Here is a 24,645-nt window from a genome sequence, read left to right as displayed (position 1 = left end):
AATGGACAAAAAATAAATTTAATATGTAAGTCTCTAGGAAATTAGCAATGCTGAGGAAAAGATACATTTGGAAAAATTCAATGGAGACATTATTTGCATAGAGCTAGAGACTGCGTAAAGTCTAGGAAGCAATAATCCTGCACATATTTGGAGTATGCAACAGCATGCCCTTCCACTGTCATAATTTCTACCTCTGTACAGGGATCTATGTAAACTTAACTAATGTCTGTTGTTCTTAATGCAATGGAAAAAATACTCTTTCCTCAACAATTACCAAATGCTAGCAGGTAAAACTGATAGTAAATACCAGTTTAGGTATGTTCCAGTCTCAAGGGCATCTCTTCTAGCAAATTCTACTCATGACAAAGCAGCCATTCAAAAATGTTCATTTAAAAAGAACACATCTACTAAAAAGAGAGCATACATTATTACTTCAACAACTTTCAAAGAAAGAGGTTTTTTTTCCTTCTGTATTCTTCAGCACAGCAGAGTAATAATTTTCATCTATGTATGTGGCAACAGCATTATCAGATAATGATGATATGCACAGCTAGACTGAAATAAGTGTTTTAGCAATAAAGTTATACTTAAAAGGAAAAAAAAAATCAACAAATGTTAATTGGTGAAGACAGAAGAAACCGGCTGACACTTTGCTTTAGCTGGGGACAAAAAAGAATATACAGTCAATTACAGTTAAGTATCTAGTTCTTTCCAGATATTTGACATTGTATTTACATATATTACTAGTACAGAGGGTTAGCTTTAGCCATTGTTCTGTCCCAGGGGAGCAGGCAAATACAAAGTACCTCTCCACCTCCCTGCAGCAGCTACGTGCAACAGAACAGTTTCACAGATTGTTTTTGTGAGTTGTTCATTCCCACACTGAAAAGCAGAAACTTCATACGAGTAGTATGAATTATTTTGTTAAATAAGAAGGGAAAATAAAACTCATGGCCTCCTCCAGGATATCATAACCATTTATTACATTTTATTCAATACAAATTAATTCAATTCTTATCCAAGTACTTCTGGGGCTGGAAGCATTTGCAGTTCTTCCTTTGCCTCACACCTTCCCATAACTTTAGTGTGCAAAGTTGACAAGAATCCACTCAAGTATCAATACTTAATGGGCTGATTGGTAGCATATATCAGTCCTGAAGTTGAATATTCACAAAGTTTAAAAGGCAGAAAAATCCATATTCTCTTATCAAAATAGGAAAAGTCTGTTTCTTAGAATAAAATTACACCAAGTACCTTTTGTATATGAGGTCAGATGCAGGTAACACCCTCTATAAGGCAACTCCATGTGGCAGATGTATGTAAATACATCAGAGGAAACAAAAATGAAAGTTTTATTGTGAATTATTATTATAATCCCAAAGCATATAATCTTTCAACCACATCACAGCAACAGCACAAGTAAATGCCCCAGCTATTACAGGCTCAGATTAAAGCGTAGCTCTTCCTTGATAACACATTATGTAAAATGGGCACAGGAATTAACTCTGCTGCTGCATCAGTGTATTCAGAAATATCTGCTTAATTGTCTACACTTTTACTACATTTCACTCCTTCGCTCTGCAGAGCAAATGTGCTAAGAAATACTAAGTGATGGCATAGTTGTCACCACCTTCAACAATGCAAGAATTATTTCCTTACTTCTTTGTGATTGCTGGTTATCTAGTAAGATCCAAATGTCACAGATAAGCCTAAGGAGAAACACCCAATAAACCCTTAAGCAGAGATGAACAAAGCTTCCATTAAATGCTAGCTGGAACAGAAGTGACAAATGTAGAAAGAGAAACCATATTAATAAATCTGTGGAAGACACAGACACCAGAATACTGAGAAATGACAGCAGAAAGAAAAAAGGCATTTGAAAAATGTTTCATGCTTCCAGAGAGGATACAGGCTTGAAGGGTATTGGCAGAAAGGAAGAAAAGAGAAAATAAGTCTGTACTGAGCTTTTAATCTTTCCTTAATTGTACTGAGAGTCTCCAGCATTATCCCCAGAGAGAATTAAGTATAAAAGACTAAGTTACTCAAACAAGTTCCTTTATAACAAGTCCTTTCAGAACAGCAAGACTTCTTTGAAGGGCTCAGTTTCTGAAAGATTAGGTCACATAAAAATCATACTGTAAAGCATATTTTTATTACACTAAAACAAAATTGTACCTGATTCCTGATTAACTAACCTGCACTCAGGAATATGTGGATAGGGTTCTGTAGGAATTAACAGAATAGAGCTTGTTTGTCTATTTTGGTTAATACTTCAAGAAAAGGGCTTGCACTGGTAGTCAGAAAATATATTTTTCAAAGATCGAGTGAGTGGTGGTACGCAAAATAAAGTAGAAATTACTTGGGAAGTGGTCAGAGGTTAAAATGTCAGCAAGCTGAACTATATCAGTTAAGTACAAGATGGAGGATAGATGGTTTCACTTTAAATGCTTATTATTTATCACCCTCAAACAGCTGTTCTATAAGCCTGGCTTAAAGCTAGGAACAGCATCTACAAAAAAAACAGTATTTTATCAATGTAACTTGAAATTAACAGAAGTAAAGTTCATTCAGAAGATATTTAATGTGTAAACTGTTATTTGTGAGTTTCAGCTTTCTTTCAGCTTCTTCACTTGAGATTTACCTGAGAAGGTATTTTAAGCAGAGTTCAGAGGAAATAAACACTAATGGTCATATCTAATCAGGCATGGGATAAAGGATAAAGAAACCAAGCCTTAAGCACTACACCAGACTGATGGTATGAATCCACATATTCTGCTGAACCACTGATTTCAACAACAGCCTGTAATAGAAATACTAGATGAAAACACAAATTTTGTGAACATCCAACTCATGAGATTGTTCAAAAATACATGGAACACGTACCTTAAGAGGCAGCACATCTTGTGTGATGTTCTTCAATATTTGTGGCATAAACAACTATTCAACAAAAGCAAAATATTTGTCCATAAGTAGACTTGCTTCCATAAATCCCCTTGAGACTTAAACATTTCTGAGGGCCAGGAGGCCCTTTCACATTCCTGGTAAACAGATTTCTAGGAATTTTGTAGCTCACCAAACTACAAATGGAATTTGAGCAATACCCACAAACCCTGAGAACTGTAACTGCTGGAGATTGAAATGAGGATTGATTCAAGAGCAAGCACACGGACTGTTTGGGGTCTTTTAAATCTTTCTTTTCTTGATATCTGGGACTGGCCATAATCAGCAAAGATGACAGGCTGAGCCCTGCAATTCTTATTCTCTGCCATAGGAGAGACATGCCATATTTAGGTCTTAGTTTTCTATATCTTCCTTTTCAAGTGTACCTGAGGGATGCTGAGAGTTCCTAAGGCTTTGATATGACTTCCCTCAGTACTGGGCTGACTATTGTGTGAAGCAACCCTGAAGTACTTAGGCACAAAATCATTTGAGGGATTCCAGCCTCTTGCTCTCACATTGTATCAGCTGTGTCAGGGGGTTGAAACTGTTACAGAAGGGATAAGGCTAAAGAGAATGGAACGCTACTGCCATCAGCTCGTGCTGCATATTCTGCAAGGAGAAAAAAGCAATTAGTAATTACCTGGGTTGAAATCTCACCATGCTCATTGATTTCAATATGGCAGTGTTTCACCATAGACCAAAGGCAGGGAGGAACCAGGCTAAGGTTTCTAATAATCACTGAACTCAGATTATGATCAGGAAAAGGTATCTATGAGAACTGTACTATCTAATGCAAGCAAAGGGCACTCTTCTTTTGAACCCATTTAATAATCCATATGCCTAAACAATTCATAATGTCTGAGGTTTAGCTTCTTTTAAGTTGCTGAATACCCATTCAAGGGAGTACTTACTAAAAATAGAAGAATTTACATTCTACTAAATAGGGCCTGTATGTTTCATTAGTATTGCTACATGAAAGTGAGCATACAAAAAAAATATTTTTACTAAATATTTTATAACCACACCAGACTGTGGGAATAAAAAGGAATAACACACACTATGATACAACAACCTTGCTTTCAGCTTGTGTTTATCTATTTAAGATCATCCACTGCCACAAAACTCATTGTCAAAGATCTCTATTTTTTTTTTAATGCTGCCAGGTTTCAGCTAATGGATTTTTAAAATGTAAATATTAAAACATATGCATTGATCCAAGAAATGGTATCAGATAATTTGCCTCATCCATAATATAGTATAAAGCAGAAAGCAGCCATTGAAATGCAGAATGCAAGCACACTCTCTATAGCAATGCCTTGGAGGAACACATCACTTGTATCAATTGCTGTAAAGCAACAAAAACTCAAGCTTCTAAGGGCTTACTATTTGTCTCAATAACCTAAAGACTAACAGTAATTATATATAAATCTCTATTGTAAGGAAGAAAAAGTACAATTCATCTGAAAAGAGACAAAGACGAGAAATGATAACACCAGCCCGCAGATGAGAAAGGGTCCATCTCTGAAATAACCCATTCAAATACAACACCATGGTGAAGGACGGTCTGGAATAAATCCAGAAGTTGAGAAGTGTAAGCAAAGCCCTGTGCAGCTGATCACTTTGGTATCCACTTCAAGGCAGGAAAGGACACTGCCAACCACAAACAGCTAGAACCAAAGCTCCAAGCAATGCGACACAGAAGTTTGACAAGGCAAATCTAAATTTGCCTTGTAGCATATACACACACAATACGTATTAGATACAAAGCAGATTATATATGCACACATATCTGAAAAAACATAATTCCATTAGGCATTTTTTCTCTCTGTGACAGAGGAGAATGAGACATATATTTGATAGTAAAAAGTACATCTGGGAAAAAAGCCAGAATGTATTTTATAAGCTTCAAATGTTATGATTCTTCTGAAAGACATTTTTACTTAATAAAAATGAACTAATGAAAGACCAGAAGTTTGTTTCCTGAAGTATTATTCATAGCCTCCCAGTTGTGTTTTGCAATATATGTTTTTGCCATTTAGCACATCATGCTTTGAGATACCACATTTAATAATACAATCTGCTGAGGATGAAAAAAATTTTCTTTGCAAATAAAAACGCTGGTTATAGAAAGCGCAAGTTTGGCAGTAAAGCTTCCAAGAAAAATTGCAGCCTGAAAAACACCTGCAGACTTTAAGTGTATACATTTCAGTTTGTCAGATGTTTTTCTGTAATTTAAATATTTTAAGAATCAATCAAAATACTTTATTTTCCTGGAAATCAGATGACTTCATATTTTTCAACTTTACCTCTAACCATGATAAAATATGAGAGAACCAATAAAGGCATTACTTAATGGGGAGACTGACTGAAACATCCTGGATGTTTCAGTTTTTTATCCAAGAAACAACCTCAAATAAGTCAAGCTTTCTGCAATATTATTTAAGACCTTTTGAAGTGGTAATGAACATATAAGCATTTATATGGACTGTAGACAGGAAAGACAACATATTTTTGCACAGTGTCTGGTACAATGGGATTCAACAGGGGGTTCAAGCAGATGGTCATTATTACAGTGATACAGAACAGCACTTAAGAGAAATGACATGGTAGGATGGCTTAAGAGAAGCCAGATCTACACAGTCCTATTCCACCTCTGCATGGTGATCAGGGACAGAGTCACAAAATGCTGCCTTTGAAATAGATTCAGAATAAATCAGGAGACTGAGATACAAATCAGTTGTAGGGATGACATACAAGAACGTGCACCAGGAAAGTTTGTTGCAGAGAGACATGAGGAAGGAACAAGACCTTTCCAACCAGCACGTTATTTTCCAATATTTTCAGTTGCTTGAGAGGTGTCTGAAGCACCAGTGACTGTCACCTTAAACCAAGGTTAACAACAAAGAAAGGGACACTCTGCGTTAAAACAAACTGGATCTCCTCCAAGAACTCTGCCTCATGGACAATACTGAATATCATAATAATGACCGTAAACAATCTGAAATAGAGCAGACAATTACCAGTTATGATATTTTCAGTCACAGTATCATTATTTAGCAAAGGATTTATCTCAGCAAGACTCTCCCAAAACACTTTTACACTTTCATCAGTATATATATCATGCCCAGGGAAATGCTGCATTATTGAAGTGAAAAATCTTGTTCCTAGAAAAGCGTTTCCACTGCCAATGGCCAGGAATGTTACCTTAGCATATAGACTGTCAAATACTGTTCACAAAATCTGCATCTATTCTTAAAACATCAAGTGATTAATACAACCAAACGAAAGCAGTGGTCATTGTGGTGCTATGCTGACAAACATGGCTGGCTCTGATGTATGTTTGGCTCCCAAGGGTTAAATGCTGCTTCATGCTCATTAAAATCTGCTCTACCAGACAGAGCATCACTCGTTAAAATTAGAAATGTCTGTAAAAGCAAAACAAGAGGATGAAAACTAAAACCATATTATGAAGATGATCAAAACCAATGTAACTGCAGTACTAAAGGCCATAATCTGCTCCCATGGAGCTCCTCATGAATTAAATTAGTTGTGTTGTATTCACTTGAAATATGTTCAATTCATCCCAGCAAAACTAGGAGCACTATCTGGCACTTTTTCTTGGTATAATAACAATTCTGGAATCTTTCCTTGCAACTCACTTGCATGCTTTCTCAGTATTAACACAACGTATGAAGGAGGGATGTTAGCTATTTTCACAGCTTTGCTTGCATCTAGCCAATTCTGTGTTTACTGTCATATTCTAAAACTGGGCACAGGGATTTTTTATATTCTTCCTCCTTCCATGTGTTCTTATAGGAAAAAAAAAAAATCTTGCCTACCATCACTTCATTTTACAGTGACTCTCACACTACCTCTGTGTCTTTGCATAAAAATTTGTATTTGTTATCAGCTGAGATTTGCAGACCACATAAGGCAACAGATTCCACTCACTTGGGTCCTTCTGATGCCTTAAGTTTTAGCTTTTATATTTTTCAGATCAGTACTACTTTAAGTGTATAACTCTAAAACTCCACAGACTGTCATCTACTGTTCTCCCATTTTCTTCAGACAAAACAATTTCTCTCTAGACCTGAAACTCAAGGACGCCTCACTTTCTCAGGCACCAAAAAATGTAAACAACGGTGAAGTAGGGGGCAAACTGGGGGAATGTGACTCCATTACCAGAAGCTGTAATTGGACAATTAACCTCTGATATGCAAACTGACCAAATTTATATCTGTCCGAAAAACCCGCAATAGTCGATAGTTGTCCATCTTGGGTGCAGTCTCTGCCAGACTCCTGCACTGCCCAAGGTGTACCCTTTGAAGGCCTTTCAAGAAATACCTGCCTTTAACTCTGTCTAGCCTGTGTTCTAGGTAGCCTCTCAAGGTATCACTTCTACATCTCTCTTCTGTTCTCTTCTTCTATTGTATTCTGCATCTGGTAACATGGAATAATTCTTCCTTATTCTGACAAGGTGGCTGTTTGGGAGGTTGGTGAATACAGTATTCCAGGTACATTGGAAATGCAGGTTACCACAATTTGATCACTTTTACATTTCTCAAATAAAATCCCATTAGAGAGACAAATCATCAAGGAATCATTTGAGCAGTCAATGGAGAGAGTGACATGAAGCGGGTAAGGACAGCCAAGTGTTCCATGACCACCTTTTTATACTTTTGTGGGTCTTTAAGCACTTCAGTGTTTTAAATCACATGATCACCCATCCCACAAAGCTAAATATTCTGTATTTTATTACCTGTAGTTTTATACCTCTACTATGTTTGCCTATGGGAAATCAGTAAATCAGGACAGAGACTTCTGCAATTGATTATTGGGCAATAAACAGGCAGAGTGGTACACCATAAATCAAGGTGATAGTTTAGGGGCTGGACATTAATCCGATTTTTTTGTTTGATTCTCCCCTTCCAATATTTCATTTCTCAGATCAAATTTAATCTCTCACTCAAATGAACTGGAAATAATTTCTGGTATGGAGTACTCATTGGTAAAAAGGTATATTAGAAGGTACTGACATCTATGTGAGATTTCTAATACGCCTTAAACACACTGAAGTGTTCAAGAGCCCACCAGAGAAAGAAGCAAGAACATTCTCATTGAACAATGCAACATGTATTTTCCAACAGCTTAAGGCAAGGAAAAGGGTCCCTGCCTGAAATGCTGCCTACTGCATTACACAAGATGCAGTAACCTCCTTTGATAAACAATGCACTTACAATATGACCAAATGGATAAAAACAAATTAAAATCCTTCCATATTTATTTTCATTAATGTATTTTTACGTGCCTTCATAATTTCTACTGCTATAATCCCAGGACATAAAATGAAGCATAAAATGATATGAGAGGTGTGATTAGATATACCTTGAAGTGACAGACTGATATTCCATACAAATATATGGAGAGCTGTGGTCCCAATTCTGATGAACTTAAGCATTAGTCAGAAACCCCACATATAGTGCTACAGCACCCCCTTTCATACATGTACTTCCTACATGGCATTCCAATGAAATGGCATGTAAAACTGCTGTTCTGACAGATCTGGTTTAAACCAGCTCATTACAACCTAGGGCTCACAGTGCTCAGAAAACAAAGGGAGTAAGAAAGTTGCTTCTCCCAAAGCAATCATTACAGAGCAGTTCAGTCTGCTGAGGGCTACTGAACTAACAGCAGATGGGCAAAAGCAAGAAGCAAGTTACACCACAGTTTATCAGTTTACAAGATGTGTAAGTGCTGCTGAATAGGAATTAAAAAAAATATTCTGACCTTATAGGGGCCAAGTCTCCCTCTCTCCATAGTCACTGCATACTGAAGTAATAGCTGTTCTTCATTACTCAAGTGTTTCTCAAGGCATGTTCAGTAACTTCTAACACAGTCCACACAAAAGGAAATTGGTTATTCTTATGTTATCCAAGGAAGGCTGAGTAATACACTGCAGTAGGAAAGACCTCTAAAAATACATCACCTCTCAGCAGATTCACTCCCTTCCTGTCTGGGTTTGAATCAGTTTGCAACTGCATGAAAGGACAAAGCTCGAGGATGAACTATGGAGAACTCCTGTAATGATCACACTGCTCAAATGCATTAATTTCCCTCTGACTCTGTTTAAAAGAATCCAGTTATTAGGGGTGGAGCAAGGTAGTGCTCAACAGGATGTGCGTGACCAGAGCTCCCCATGCGTAGCCTTCTGCTTTCATGTTTATTTTTGGATGCATTTTCCTTTGTGCTTTGAAGTAGATTTTTGGGCAAGGTAGCTAGCACCACAATCACTTATACAGGCTGAGGAAGGAAAGCAAGCCCTCATCAACACAAACAGTATTTTTTCCTACAGATTCATAAAGTATCTCGAAAGTCTACAGTGTTGTAACAGCAATGAGTTACTTTTTTTCATGTTTGTTAGTGCTCTTCAGACACCAAAGCCAGGGACATTCAGTGCACAAAGGAACATCAGTGATTCCCATAACCTACTAGTTCTTCACCAGGGAACAGTGCTCAGCTGTGTGAGAATTCAATGTGACATTTCATCATCTTTAATCCACTGTAACAGCCTTGATAGACAACGAGTCTCCAAGAATGAGTAAGCAGAGAAGATCAACAGATGTTCCCCAACAGGATGCTACTTCAACGGACACAGTCATTACAGAAAAGACTGGCTCATTTTAACTGGTAATTGTTTTTATCAGGACAGTGTCATTGGTTTTGACCAGCATCCCCTGACTGATAGAAATGAAGGTCACAGAAAATCTTTCTGTACTTGAAGGGTTGACTGAATATGGGGCTGCATGTATTACAGAAGGTACCTGACTGTATTTTTGATAAAGAATATCCTATCATTTCCTTAGAGAATATTTAAACTTAAAAAACTGGCAGACTAATACTGATTTTAAAAAAAGAAGTCAGTTTAGTAGTAGCTGTCTTTTTTTATTTCAAGTATAGACCCAACTATATTAGTACTCATAGAAATTAATACCTTTGCTGTATATTGTGCATTAAATACATCAATAAAACATATCTAATCTGGGAATCAGTATACCAATACCATTGCTTGTTAGAGCAACATAGTTAATACAGGATAAGTTCCTTTTCAATTTAAACAAAACTCACAGAAGTCTGCTAATTCACATATGAAGTTTCAGAGATACTGAAAATTCTTTCTAAATTTAGAAATAATTAAAGTAGATAATCTTTCTCTCAAAATCTAGTTTCAGGATATACACTTAAAGTTTCATAAGCAGCATAATGGCTATGTAATCGTCTTTCAAAGAACTGCATAGATATAAAAATATTTGTTGCAAATGTGAACTTCATCAGTAGGCTTCAGTATTAACAAATTTTTAGTGTTAAGGACACTTCATAGCTTTTACTCCTAGCATTCCAGATTAGTTGCACAGTAAATTAAAGCCAATACTGAATCTATTTCTGCTGTTACATTTTCCAAGATTCCATTCACAATCTAAAAACAAGGAAAAGTATTTAAAATTGCAATATTGGATTTTCTTTCCTCAGTAGGAATAACTGTTATTTGGTTAACAAAGTTACTAACCCTACAATTTTTTTAGGTTGTTCTTATGCTACAGTATTCCATTATTTTGGAAATATTCAACTTTTTTTTCCTGGATAAACTACTCATTTCATTAATTAAATTCTCATTATATGGACAGTTGAAATTTGCCCACAGTAGATTTTAGCTTTTACATTATATGGACTGTAATGAACTGACATCATTGCCTTTCCCCATTTTTCCATGGTACTAAAGGTATTAAATATTTGTGATCCACTCATGACTTTGTGTGGGTTTTCATTAAGCACAATTAAAACCAGAATGACATGTAACAATAACAGTTTCTTCACACAGACTTTGTCACAGCAAAGAAACATGAACTTTAGGATAAGGCAGAAAGAACAATGCAACACTGAAAACATAAAAAGTCTCCCTTTAGAAAAGTATTTACCTTTCTTCAGGTAACAATAATATTAATAACAATATAGGAATGGTGCTACTGCTAGTATATTTTGGGAAATTTTTCTTACATAGTTTGATATCTATTTTAAACATTGTCTCTTTATAATATGTTAGCTGCAGTTTATGCAGACTTTGGGATTAGCAGGTTGCAAGGAAATAAATATTACCTTGAAAAAATGAACAACCTTATTATATCTGAGGCCAACCAGCAAAGCTGTATTTCATTGAACAATTTTCCACTCACTGAGAGCACAGGGATATCCTCCTTGAAAGAAAGCACATCATAATACATGAGAGGTTCACTGTAAAATGGCACAAAAGGCAAAGAAGCACCACAATCTAAACTGTGGTCTCTGGCTGACACCTGCAGCATTTGGGACGTGTTCTACAGCCCAATTTCATAAAAGCTGCAACACACAAGGTGTGTGCTAAAGCTGCCTATGATCACTCCAGTATTTCTGACACATACCTTCCATAAAAGCATCTATCATCAAAAAACTCAGCAAAATCATCAAAAGTGCTAGAAACTAAACTGTATTATAGTGATTAAAGAGCCAATTATGTTGAAATTGTTTTTAAAACAACTTTAAATACAAGATTCAAAAATTTTTAAAAGGGAACCTCCACACTCTCAATAATCCTGATAAGAGAACAACAATCTCTGAATGCTTAGCAGGAAATTCATATGCATGGGAATTAAAAGTGAATTTTCACAAAAATGTTACCAGAGAAACCTGAAATTAGATTTATTCCTCCCATCATTATCTTGTAAAGCACTATCTACATTATCAAATTTCTGACTACTGGCAAATGCTGCATATGTTATAACAGATGAGACCACTGGCATATTTCATCTTTTCATGCCAAGGCCTAAAACTACAATGCAGCTGCTGTAGGAAAAAAAAAAAAAAAAAAAAAAAAAAAAATTTTTTTTTTTTTTGTGAGCTGCAAAAAAATATTGCCTTGTCAGATTCTTCAAATTAGCTGCAAAACTTCAGTAACTGCAGAACTTGCCAAAACATTTTGATTTAGTTGTAGAACCTGCCAACAAACAGTACAAATCCTGGCTATGCAATTCAAAGAACGATTATCTGATATTTCCAGGGCATTCAGTGACAAGCATGTTTCATTCACACAGTGGTCTTTCATGCCTTGGTAATGCTGCACCATTAACTATGCTCAAGGTGACATACTGTTAGGCAGGTGATGAATGTGCCATTTCCTCCATCAATGTAGATAGTTGGGGATTTGACTTTTTTTCTGATACTGACTTCAGAACTGCTTTAGGACAATTATTTGCAGTATAATACTGCACTTTCACAGGAAAATAGAAAGAAAAATCCATCCATCCACAGTTAGAAGCTGAACTAAAATATTATACCCAGAACCTATTTCTTAAATATAATTATATGTCCCTAGACCTGCAACTTTAGGACACTGTCACACCATCTGGCAGCTCTGAACAAGACCTACACTTGTACAGTCACCATTTCAACAAGCTGGAAGTACAAATTGGCAATAGTATAGGCCAGGCCAACAGGATGCCTTCCAGTTCCTACAACTTTTCAAACCAAATGTAGTGCTTGCAAAAATGCAAACAGATTCAAGTTCAGTAACTTTATGCAGCAACATGTTAATGAAGTTTTCTCTGCATGGATACCAAAGTAGACAGACTGCAGAAAGAAGAACCTCAGCAGTATGTTCTCCACAAAGGAAAGTTTTAACAGAATTCACATGTAATCAGTAAGTAAATTTTTAAGTGATCTTGATCCATCTGCAAATTCTAAACCCCTTACAGCTGGTGATGAGACAGGACTAAATGAGAATAATTTAAAATTTCAGAGTATAATAAGAATAGACTCTCCTCATAAAAGCTGGCAATAAAAGCAAAATTAAGGCTAAGAGAGCAACACCTGCAGTATATAAATAAATTCTACCAGAAATTCTACCACCTAAGTTATTTCATTACAAGAGGCCCACAAGAAAGAAATACAGGAGTATGTAATTATACTAATATGAAGCACTAAAGAAAAGTAAAAACTTTCCTTTTCTTCCAAACTAATTTAAAATAATTATACTTTGCTTATGATATAAATGTCATCATACTATGTGGTTGTCCATCCTGGAGAGAACAGGCCAGACAGGTGGGCCAACCATGCAGCAAGTAACAACATTAGACCCTGGGCACTGAGAAGCTAAGATGAGAAATCTCTAGTTAGGTTACAGTGAGAAGTGAAGGGGAAGAAAAGGATGATGGGAACATTAGGCAGATGAAGTTATTCCGAATAAGGTTATGTTCTGAACCCTGCCCTCTGATTAGTTAATCTTGTGTTCCATGTAAGGTATTGTTCATTGGTTCCCTGCCTTCAGATAATGTTTCTATAAGGCTGTGTTTGTGCCATTTTGGGGTTTTCTAAAGGAGCTATGTAGATCTGCGCTGCTTATGTTTGGTGCTGCACCCTCGTGCACCTTCTTTTATCCCCATTACAGCTCTCCAGTTTAGCCCTTTAGGTGTTCCCATCCCAGGTTTTATTTTATTGCCACGCTCCCAGCTGATTCCATCCCGGGGCTGCACATGCCTGCAGCAACAAACGCTCATCCAACATGTGACAGAACAATACTATATTACAAACACTTCCAAGGTCAAGGCTTATTTTTCTGCACTAACTGCAAATAAATCTGAACTTACCTCCCAAAGTGCTTTGAAGTCCTTCTGCTCAATTCGAAGGAGCTCGCTATGTTCCCGGGTAACAATGGTAGCATGGCGAGGAGTGTTATCCAGAATGGACTCTCCAAAAGCTGTTCCTATTCCAAGAGTGCATATCGTCACAGCATCCTTTGATTCAAAAAAAAAAAAGGACACACTAAATATTTTAGGATGTTTTGAGAGTTTTTGTGTTTTATTTTTCATAGCACTGCCTTGAGATTTTTCAGCAATCTGCTTAAAAAGAAAACTAATTTAAGCATCATCAACAAAAAAATCAATACGGTGGTAAACAATATGGGAAGTTTTAACGTGGAAACAAGTGGGACTTCTGTTTTCTATATTCATCAGTTGAATTAGGCATTTCTGAATGCAAATCTGAGAACACAAGAATCACCTTCATCTTTACAAAAACCTATGATCTCTGTTAATCTATCTCTAAACACTGCTGTGATTATGAGATCTTTAGAAATGTCAGAGGTGATGAGAAGGTAGCTACAATCAGAAATGCAATCTTGGGAAATAAACTTCTGTCCTACACAGGCTGCCCTCATCAGAAAGAAAATTCACCTCTTATGTTTTCTCTTCTGTAAACATAACTTTCAATTATAGTATCCTCTCGTATTTATATTGCATCTCTCTATTGTACAAGCAATGTGCTTGTACTGTTGAACCAACTCTTGGCCCTTCTGTTGAAAATGCCAGCAAATCTTTCAATTGTTAATGGATGTTTGTCAATTAACTACCAGACCAAAGAAAAAAAAATATTTTCACATAAATAAGGGATTTCAAGAAAACTATTAAAGTTCAAACAGCCTGGAAAAAATGGATCCACGTACAGAGCAATAAGAAGGTCCCAAACAAGCAGCCAAGTCCACTTCAAAGGAGTCTATATGAGCACATGCCATTCTAAATAATGTCTAAATTAATCTGCCTTGGCCAGGAACTCCTCTGTAGTAGTTCCAATAAAAATTATGAGCTACTGGAGAGAAAACAGTAGCCATTAAACAACTTGCTTGAACCAAGACCTTTACATGTTCTCTTTTCAGCTCAAAAGTTGCTTTGTTCCTCATCACAGGCTTGAAGCTGAACACTCACATGTCTTTTTTCTGAGATGGGTCTTATCTGATGGTCTGTTAAGTAATTTAAAAAATTAGTAACAGCATAAAAAATTTAAAATCATACAAACTGTACTTAACAAAGGAAAACATATTGGATATGCACACAGACGATTACAAAAAAAACATATAAAAATACATGCTAACTTTACTTGATACAACATGAGAAGTCTAGTTTAATTCTAAAATGTAGGATTCACACAACATCTACAAAAATCAAAGCTGAAATGTTTGTTATCCTCGTGGCTGATAATCCAGGAGAGATGCAAGAATGTGTTTCAGCATAATTTTCTGGTTTTAGAATTGCCCTGCTTTTCTTTCATGCATCTAATAAGTCATAATAGGCAAATGTTATTAAGATAAGGTTAGTAGCTTTATAATTGGAATACAAAGACAAAAGCCCATAATAGTCCAGTTCCCTGAACCATAGCAAATTGCTCTTACACAGATGTTACCATATAAAATTGTGTGTTCAGGAAAACAAAATCAATTATGTCTCAGAGAAGATCTAGGAAGAATTTACCAACTGTTAGAAATCAATTTTCAAGGAAGGAAAGTAAGAACAGATTTTCTTTAAAAGAAAGAATATTTGGGAATGAGCACCTAGGCACCTATATAGAAGCCTCTAGAAACAGACTATAATACGGTTTATACACTGAAATCTGCCTTCCCAAGCTTACATTTCAGAGCTGAAACACTCTATGCATGCTACAATGCTCACAATAGCATTCAAAGGAGCTACAAAGAAAATGGGGCTACTGCTCATACAAAATTTGATCTCCAGATACACAATACATTATTCTCAATCCTATTCAGAAAGTTCAGATAAAAGAGCTCTGTTCAGGACAGGACAACCAAACAGCCTGACATAAAAGAAACTTTTCCTGTAAGTAGATCATAAACATGGTTTACGTCTTACATCTTCTAACTTCCCACTCACTCCCCTCTCTTCAAAAAATAAAACTAATTTTAAATATTTCACCTTCTCTGACTGTTTACAACCCTAAAGAAAAATCTTTAATGACAGAACAGACATGAGAAGCAAAAAGGATAATTGCTGGTTAAGAAATTATAAGATAACTTCTGATGAGGCAGTTGTTAAGCTTAAGAAATAAATTAACACTGTGGTGTGTTAGGACCATTCCAGCCTCTTGACCTATCTACATTCATTAAAGGAAAATCCAGGTTTCCATCCAATGCCTTGTTAAGGCTGACCTAGAACAGAGGCTAGATGGAGTTAAAGAAAAAAGTAGCTATTTATTAAAAGGCCTCAATGGATTCACCTTGGGCAGTACAAGAGCCCAGCCAGGTCTAAACCCAAGATGAACCAAAATGGTCACAAAATGGACAACTAGTCACAAGGTCTCTTGCTTTTATAAGTTCTGGTCCATTAGCATATTGGAGTTACTTGTTCAAGTTTTAAGTTATGAAGTCCCATCCTTCTTGTTTTCCTCTCTTCAGTCCACCTTGTTTGTGCTCTTGGGCCTGAAATTTGGATCAGTTGTCCTTGGTCCCAAGGTAAAGAAGGAATTGTTTTTTCTAGCTAGTCTGTGAAGAGAGCTTACCATCCCTTAATATGAAGCTCAGAACTACACACTAAAGCAGTATGGAATGAGAAAAATATAAAAGCTAAAACCAAATGTGTCACACATCAAGTTCTTTCAGATTTTTTCCCCAGCCCCCACAGTTCCCACAGAAATGCAGTTTCACAGCCCTCTGGGGTGCAGACCTATATGCCTTCTTCGAGGCTTCAGAGCCCCATTTTCTCACTACCCCTTGTTTACACATCTCCAGCCTCCTGGGGAATCAGGTGTGTTTCCTATTATGCCTGTTAACCTTACACTCAAGAATCTCCTGCTGTTCAGTGAAGACTTCAGGAGGATTGCTGGCAGCTCAAAACTCCCTGTTTGCTGCTCCCCTCTGCAATCCCAGAAGCAGCAGGGTGTTCTAGTTGCTGGTAACCAGCTAACATTCACACAGCTGTTTAAAAGGCAGTATTAGAGACTTAGAAGGATGAGATAGCTTCCATTGCTATCTGCCCTCTGTACACACTATAAAACAGTAGCATTCCAATCAGAGGCTGTTTGTGTATTCAGTTTCATTGACTCTTACTGCCACATGAGACACATGCAAGGAAAGCATTCTTAAACCTTTCCCTCACCCCCACATGAATCCAAAACATTATTGAATTTGCAAGACCATTTTATGGAATGGATGAGAATCAGAAAGAAGGCTCTGCTTTATTCCCTTCCTCACCATCTCAAGGATCATACTGTATTCCTCATCCTTGACTTGTGACCCCTGCTGTTTCTCAAGCTGGCAAACAGAATTTTTGTACTGTGTATAAATAAAATCATGGTGTCAGAAAGAGAAATGAAGAAAACAGGGGAAAACATTACTAGTGCTAGTTCCTTTGAAATTTTAGTTTGTTCAACATTTTGACTTTATAAGGGAGCTGATGTAGAGAGATTTGGTTTTGATTTCATCATTTTCCTACACCTTGCATCTTTATCTCACCTGTCTGTGTCTCTCTAGGACATCATCCTATCTCTATGTTTAACTGGAGTTTTGCAAAAGCTGGCATTTTGAGAAGTTTGCTTATTATTAGTTTGACACAGTTCAGTTTGTCCTCAGCAAAAATTTCTTTTTATAACAGAGAAACCAAGGATATTCCAGAAAGTAAACTATGAAGTGATATTCCAGAAGTAAACTATGAACTATGAGTTCCATTACCTTTACTTCAGTGTTTCAGCCATTAAGACAAGTAATCTTTATCAAACTATTTCTAAAATATCATAGAAATACCTTCTGAACACACTAAAACTGCAGTTTGCAAACATGTTAGGCCACCCTCTTTACACAAGACAAGGTTATTTGCTTAAAGAAGACATAATGCTTCTACAAAAACTGAGCAGCTTCTCTTTTAGTACTTAATTAAAATATGTATGGTTCAGATTAACTGTACTGTAATAGCACATTCATTATTTCCATACCTTTCTATCTGATCTAAAAGCTACATGCAATGTCTTAAGATGTTTTCCTACGCCACCTGACAGAGAGAATTTAAATTATTTTTCTATATTAGCTTCCAATAAGCAAAGCCCAAAACCAAAATTAGCACAACCACAATACTGGAGCTCAGCATGAGCCAGCACACTCTGCTTCTCAGCTCAGTACATTAGTTCTGCCAATCTCTGTTACAATGGGTACCACAGCTCTCATGCTCAAACTAAATCATGTAAAACTACCTTAGGCATATTTATACTTCTAACTACAGTACAAAGCTATGCCACAACTTCACACAGGTTATCTCCAAAATACATAACATTTACATATTGAAAACAGTATTGCAAGGACTACTCTGTTAAAATCCCTTTCCTTGCTGCCACTTCATCTTATCACACATCTCCTTTGTCCTCAGTTTCAAAGAGCTGTGAAATTCTTCCATTTCTTACATGAACATCTGAACCTCTTTCTTCACAGTCATTCTTCTCAGCAACCCCACTAACTTATTTGGCTTTTCATCCCCAGCCCTCTACATCTTCTTACAGCTGATACTGCTGTACCATCCAAGCACTCACAGCTCCTCCTTTATAGCTTTTCTAAAACAGGCTAATTGTTTTTTAAGTCAATGTCCTGTGTTCAATTTGGTCTGTTTTCAGAAACCGACCTGCCTAAAAAACTCCACCACAACATAGATAAAATAAGCTGGCAAAAGGACCTGGCACACACTATAATTCAGCTGGCAAAATGCAGAAAAAAACCAGATGATCTAATTGCTATTTGGTCTTTGTCTTTTTTCTCTTCGTTCCTTCATAGGTTATCAGAAAAATCTTTGGGGTAAAAGGCTCTGAATCCAATTCAGAAAAACAGTGTTGCAGAATCTGACAACATTGTTACACTGAAGCTTTTGCCATAATGCATTTATTCCCAGCTTTTTTCTGAGACATTGCCAACAGTCACCCTTAGACCGTTCAGCTTCAACACAGAGCTCAAAAATGAAACATACACAAGGCAATTTGTCAGCAATGTTTTTAAGACAACACCAAACCAGGAATATCCCTAAGAGAAACTTCTATTACTAGATATCTCAACACTGGGTAGGCAACAATGCCAAATAAGAATGAAATTCAGAATCTGATCATAACTGAGGGCAAAGGCCTCTTTCTGATATATTCTACAGAGGCTGCATTTTCTGCTTATTCTGAAGGTAACTTAACTATATTTTTCTATGACTTTTAAGTACTGCATTTATTAGGGTATTTGTTACAAACAAGTTGAGGCAAGACCAAAACAGTTCATTACAGTTACCTCCGGAATTCACAGGGAGACGTTTTCACCCTAAAAAAAGTCCTCTTCCATCTCTTCTTGATTGTTGAATACCCAGAAAAATCCATTAATAATTTTCACAGACAGCAGACTCCACTCAGGCTGTCCTGGATGAGTAATCCTGTCAAATCTCTGTAGCCATTCCAATGGCAGATGAAATTACCAGCACATTGTACCAGCTCGGTAGAACAAAACTAACAGTAACAGCAAAATTTTTTCTGGCCAAACTCTTTAAAACAGGCGTGTATGTTAAATAGCCGAATGAGATTTACCAAGTGTCCATTGCAGCACCGCTCACTGCCCGCGCTCGGGTTTGCTTTGTGTTCTAACACTGCCCTCTCGTGACAGAACACAGCTTTGCAAGCAGAAAGGATTTTTCCAAAGCAGTAGGAAAACAAGGATTTATGAGGTCCTAATTATCCGTGTGTCTCTATTAAAGCTCTTAAAAAAACAGATGTAATAGTTCCTGTTATTATAATATCAAATAATAGCTAATATCAATGTTTCTGTTTGTATGAATGCTCAACTTGGTCCTAATCAGTTCTACAAATGTTTTCTGAGAGAAATCACAGGCATCTACATTAGTAAGCTGCTCTGCAGTAAGAATGTGTGTGAATTAATACCTCACTGAAGTCTTGATCCATTAGTACATTAAGATTTAATTTCTGGTGCAAGACATGTTCCTCCACGCCTCTGTAGGAACAAAGGCTATTAAGACATTTTTAGTAGGGACCAAGTGCACAATAACTTACTGCACTTCTCATGGGATAAAGCTATCAATCACCAAAGATGACTAGACAGAGAGATAGCACATGGTAGCTGTTACACAATGCATTAATTCCTAGGCCTGATGAAATTTAAGTTTTCCAAGTACACAGATAAACACCTAGCAAAATGGAACTCCTATATTTTTAATCAAGAGACTTGATTTCCCATGTTTACATTAACACTGTAGGCATCATCGTATAATCATAGAATAATTCAAGCTGCAAGAAAACTCAGGAGGTCATCTAACACAACCTCCTGTTTATCTGAAGTATTAAACAGTGTCCAAATTAATTAGTCATGTCTAAAGGCATTTTAACTAGTAGCAAAATAAATATCAAGTTAGCTTCTCTCCTTCTAGAAAGACGGAATAATCCTGTACTTTTACATGAGTCTACAAACTTCTAAACTCAGGTAAACATCAGTATCTGTCCTGCTCTGCTGGAAGTTTCTCATTAGCATTAGTGCCATTTATGGTAAAATAGTAACAGCAGAGCAATTAGTCATTATTACAACTTTGCAAAGCACCTTCACTCCTGGGTGATGTGATTTGAAAATGTGCTTCAAGCACTCCTACATCTTAAGCACTGGTCATCTATCCCCAAATGGGAGCACAATGCTGTCAGCTGAGTGTGCCAGGGTTGTCCTGACAGCAATACAACACCTTATTGCCTCCATCATCTGGGTTTACAGTGAGCACAGTAGGCAGGGAGTGCTAGCAAGTACTTCAATTTCAAGAATGACCAGCACCAGGCCAACAAGTACAGGCAAAACTGTACAGGAACCACATCCTAGAGCTACAGGCAGGAGAATGAAAAGGAGACCAAGAATGGACAAGGAGGGGCATGATATAAACCCCAAGCTGGAGCAAAACCAGAGAAAATGTTTGACTCAAACAGTATTTAGGAATCCCCAAACATGAACATTATTCACACAGGAATGGTAAATGCATGGGCTGCCATGTTTTTGGCAGTGAGGCTGTATTCTAATGCAGCTAGGCAGTGGTAAGAATTCAGTCAGTTGTTCACGTGAGAAGGAAATGTAAGGTATGAAATCGTGAATTGTAGTTCAACAGCTTCCTACTGGCAGGAAAATGAAGTTAACCTGAGCAAGCAGAAAAAAATATTTACATTATATTCATTAAGAAACTGAAGTGTTCCATACTCCATGTAATGGAACAAATCAACACTCCAAAGAGATTGTTAATTTAACATCCAGATTGTGCAGATATATCACTTTGAGTAAAGAGCATTGGCTCTTCGTAACAGTGTAGTGCCATCTTTTGGCAAACACTGGAAAATCCTGATTGCTTCAGACATCCACAGAAAAGGGTCTCATAAGAGCCCAGTACTCTTCCAAATTGTGACAATACCAATGACAGCCAGGCCATGCCAAGAATTGCTCAAATTAAGCTAATTATACTCTCAATCAATCTCTACTTAGTACAGTGAAGAGGTTGCTAAAAATACTATGAAAGAAGTTCCTTTTGCATCTACCATTCTACTGCAGGAAATAAAAAGACCCACTGCCTTGACTTGCATTCTGACCCAATTTCAATGGTGATGGGATCCTCAACAAAGTGAAAAAAGTCCAATTTGTGCTATGAGCAAAAAACTTTCCTCAATCAGCCAAACTTTGGGCAAAGAATACAACACCACCATCCCTCCCTACACATGCTATAGTCAATCCAGGTGGGGAAAATGGGTAGTAGTCTCTGTAAGGTTCTGGATAGCTATACTACCCATGCAAAGGCACAACGAGTTCCTTATCAGAGGTACAACCTCATGCCAAGCCACATCATGGGACAATCACTGGTCTCAAACATGGGAGCAGAGAAGGGACAGCATGCCTTCCCAGAAGACTGAGCTCACAGCAGCAAGTGCATGACATTAGACAACACGGATGGGAGACTCTAGGAGAAGTATCTCATCCCTTTGGGGTTTTATTTACTCTAAATTTTATAAATCCAAGAGCACCAAGATACTGAGAAACCACTTTAAATTTGGGGAGAATCTTACTTGTTCTTCTGTTTCTTACCACTGGATAGGTATTACCTATAGGCTTCTTGTCCAACCTGGCAGCAGTTCCAGTAGTCTGCTATTACTACACTACTTCCCAATTTCTGTAGCAGAGACTGCATTATGCTGTTATTAGACTGCACTGCCAGAGGCTTCACTTTGAACTTCCTGAACAAGAACTGAATTAAAATGTTTCAAGGGAATGAATTAACACAATCTTTAGCACAACTTCAATAGCACTACTAGAAAAGACAGAGGAGACTCATTTCACATTGAAATGTAGACCATTTCCAGAGCATTCCATTTCAGCTTCTTGAAATCAATGGCATGACTTGCCTTCCTTAGACAAAGGACAACTAAGACCAAAAGAGACTCAGAGGAACATTTAAATCCTTGTGATATGAAAAAACATCTGTGTAGAATGTGTCAATATCTACCTCACCATAAATGGGGTTCTTCCTTTGTACTAGTGACTGGATGGTTGCAATGAAAAATCAATTTTACCTGGTGGTTGCTTGTATCAGACACCTTCACATCCAGCGATCCTGTCAGCACAGCATACCAATTCGTCCCAATATCACCCTGACGGAATACTGGAAAGATGAAATCTTGTAAATAAGAGTTATCACTAAGTTTAGCAACAGTAATAAACTTTCTCTCTCATATTACTGCAATATTGCAGTCACTGCTGGCACCATCCAATTTGCCAGATGAGATTACTTATTTACTATTACAGTAATACTTGCAGTGACACTGGAAAGCACGTATTTTAGTAAACTAGTCAATTCACTATGGAAACAATGAAAGCACACAGAACTGCTTCACTCTTCTCTCCAGTTTGCTTCTGTTCTACTCTTCTTTTAATTAACTAACCAACCAAAGAAACAACAAAAACAAGGAAAAAGTTTTTCTGAAAAATGTCCCTTTGAAATTCACAATCTTCCAGGGCAGACACAGCTACCAGTAAGAGTTCTGGCTGAATAGCAACTGCAAGACTTTAATTGTCCAGGCAGCATACAAACTGTATGATTACAGAGCATCAAAATCCCTGTTACTCTAAGCAATCCCCAGTGCTGCATGCCAGATTTACCCGAGGTGTTTCTGAGACTTTACTAATACCACAGGTTTTCATCAGCTATTCCCCTGGTATGCATTCCCATCACAGGACTACCACTAATTTCCATCTCAGCTTCACACACCAAGCACAGGTGTGCACCTACCTCAGGCCCACAGGCTGCCAGAGCAGGCACGGAGCTGCTGCACCTCTCAGCAGTTTGCAGCTCTGCAGGCCTGGCCTGTGCCAGGGTGCCTGGAAACCACACACTATCAGTGATGTGCCTCGCTGACACACCTTTGCCCTTGACAGCACAAAGCACTGGCAAAAGTAATCAATAATACATTTACAGTGGAAAAATGAGGCTTAAGTCCAATGACTGGCTTGTAATCTTTCAACAGAACGGTGGCAGAGTCTTACATCCTTCTGTATGCCCTGTTAACATCGATTCGCTATGCACTGCATCTGTAGAGCAAGCAGCACTTGAGTCCTGCCTTGCCCCATGACTGTGACTGTAAACATTCCACTGATTCTGCTCTCATCAATCTCCTAAAGACAACCACAGCCTAACCCCCAAGTTTATCTACATAAAATACATAATCATATGAAGCTATCTTACATGTGATTCCTTTTTCCAGATTTTCATAATATCCACAGAGACATATCTGCTGGAGAAGGTTTGGATGAAATTTCTCAAAAGCTTTCACTTCTTTCAGTCGTGTGAATATTATATCTACATCTTCACTAGAACGTTCCAAAGGCCTGCAGGAAAACAAAAGACAAGGGCTTAATCAGAGAAACATCCCCATGCATGCACCAAACTTAAAAATGCTTGCATTAAATATCACACCATAATATAAACAAATTTAAATGCATTTTACAACTTCATAATGAAGTCCTTCAAGACATCCTAACAACTGCCCTTTATCAACTTGTGCATGATTCTTATTTCAACACAGGCAGAGTCCAGTAACCCACTTAGCACCAAAGTCTCAATGTAGCATCACTGTACAAGTATTTGTGATGATACAGTCCTTATCCTAAAGATCTTAGAATATTTGGTTTTAGGTTTGTAAGAAAACATTAACAAACAGATGTCCAAACACACAGAGGTCTGTGGAATCAGTGCCCAAAACAAATGTTCTCCATCTGGCTAAATGGAAAGGATTATATACCAACAGTAACTCCTACATCCAAGCTTCTCTTCTGCATTTTACTGACTATAAACTGACTTTCTTCTTCGCACTTTCAAGGAAGAAGGAAGACTAATATGTATCTTCTCTTCCATGAAGTTTCTGTCTCTTCGTGTTGGACAAATTCAATATGCAAGCAAGAATCTTCATTTTTGATCGGTAACAGTCACGAGTTTTATTTCCAATATGTAAATATTTTAAACCTTTGACAGCAACACCTTTTAAAAAAATACAATATTTCAATAAAAATAAAATTGCAGAGCTCTCTACAACAAAGTAGCACGTGGACCAGCAGTTCAGCAGGTTCAGCATATTACTACATATTTATGAAAATAAAGTGAATTAGTTCTGTAACACACTTTAAATGAGATTATCAAAGATCAGGAATCAGCAGGTAAGCCAAACATTAGCTGCCAGCATTAGGAAAAAAAAATTATAACAGACTAAATGCAAACCACTACAGACAGAAAGAAACAGAATTTTCCTAGGACATCATGCTGGATCAGATGAAGAAATTATTCATGTATAGAGGCATAACAG

General features: G+C 37.2%; 1 protein-coding gene across 1 annotated transcript in view; it reads right to left on the bottom strand.

Annotated features, from left to right (window-relative positions):
- Positions 1 to 24,645, bottom strand: part of RAPGEF4 (Rap guanine nucleotide exchange factor 4) — a 139,521-nt gene that overhangs the window by 105,538 nt on the left and 9,338 nt on the right. Inside the window, exons 2-4 of the mRNA XM_009087997.4 lie at positions 23,532 to 23,674; positions 22,363 to 22,451; positions 13,614 to 13,760 (exon numbers count right to left, since the gene is read on the bottom strand). Coding sequence (XP_009086245.2) covers positions 13,614 to 13,760; positions 22,363 to 22,451; positions 23,532 to 23,674 — 379 coding nt within the window. The remainder of the gene's footprint in view (positions 1 to 13,613; positions 13,761 to 22,362; positions 22,452 to 23,531; positions 23,675 to 24,645) is intronic.

This window comes from Serinus canaria, chromosome 7 (genome assembly GCF_022539315.1).
Source record: "Serinus canaria isolate serCan28SL12 chromosome 7, serCan2020, whole genome shotgun sequence".
NCBI lineage: Eukaryota > Metazoa > Chordata > Aves > Passeriformes > Fringillidae > Serinus > Serinus canaria.
Note: the sequence above shows the minus strand (reverse complement) of the source record. Positions and strands in the feature narration are given on the sequence as shown.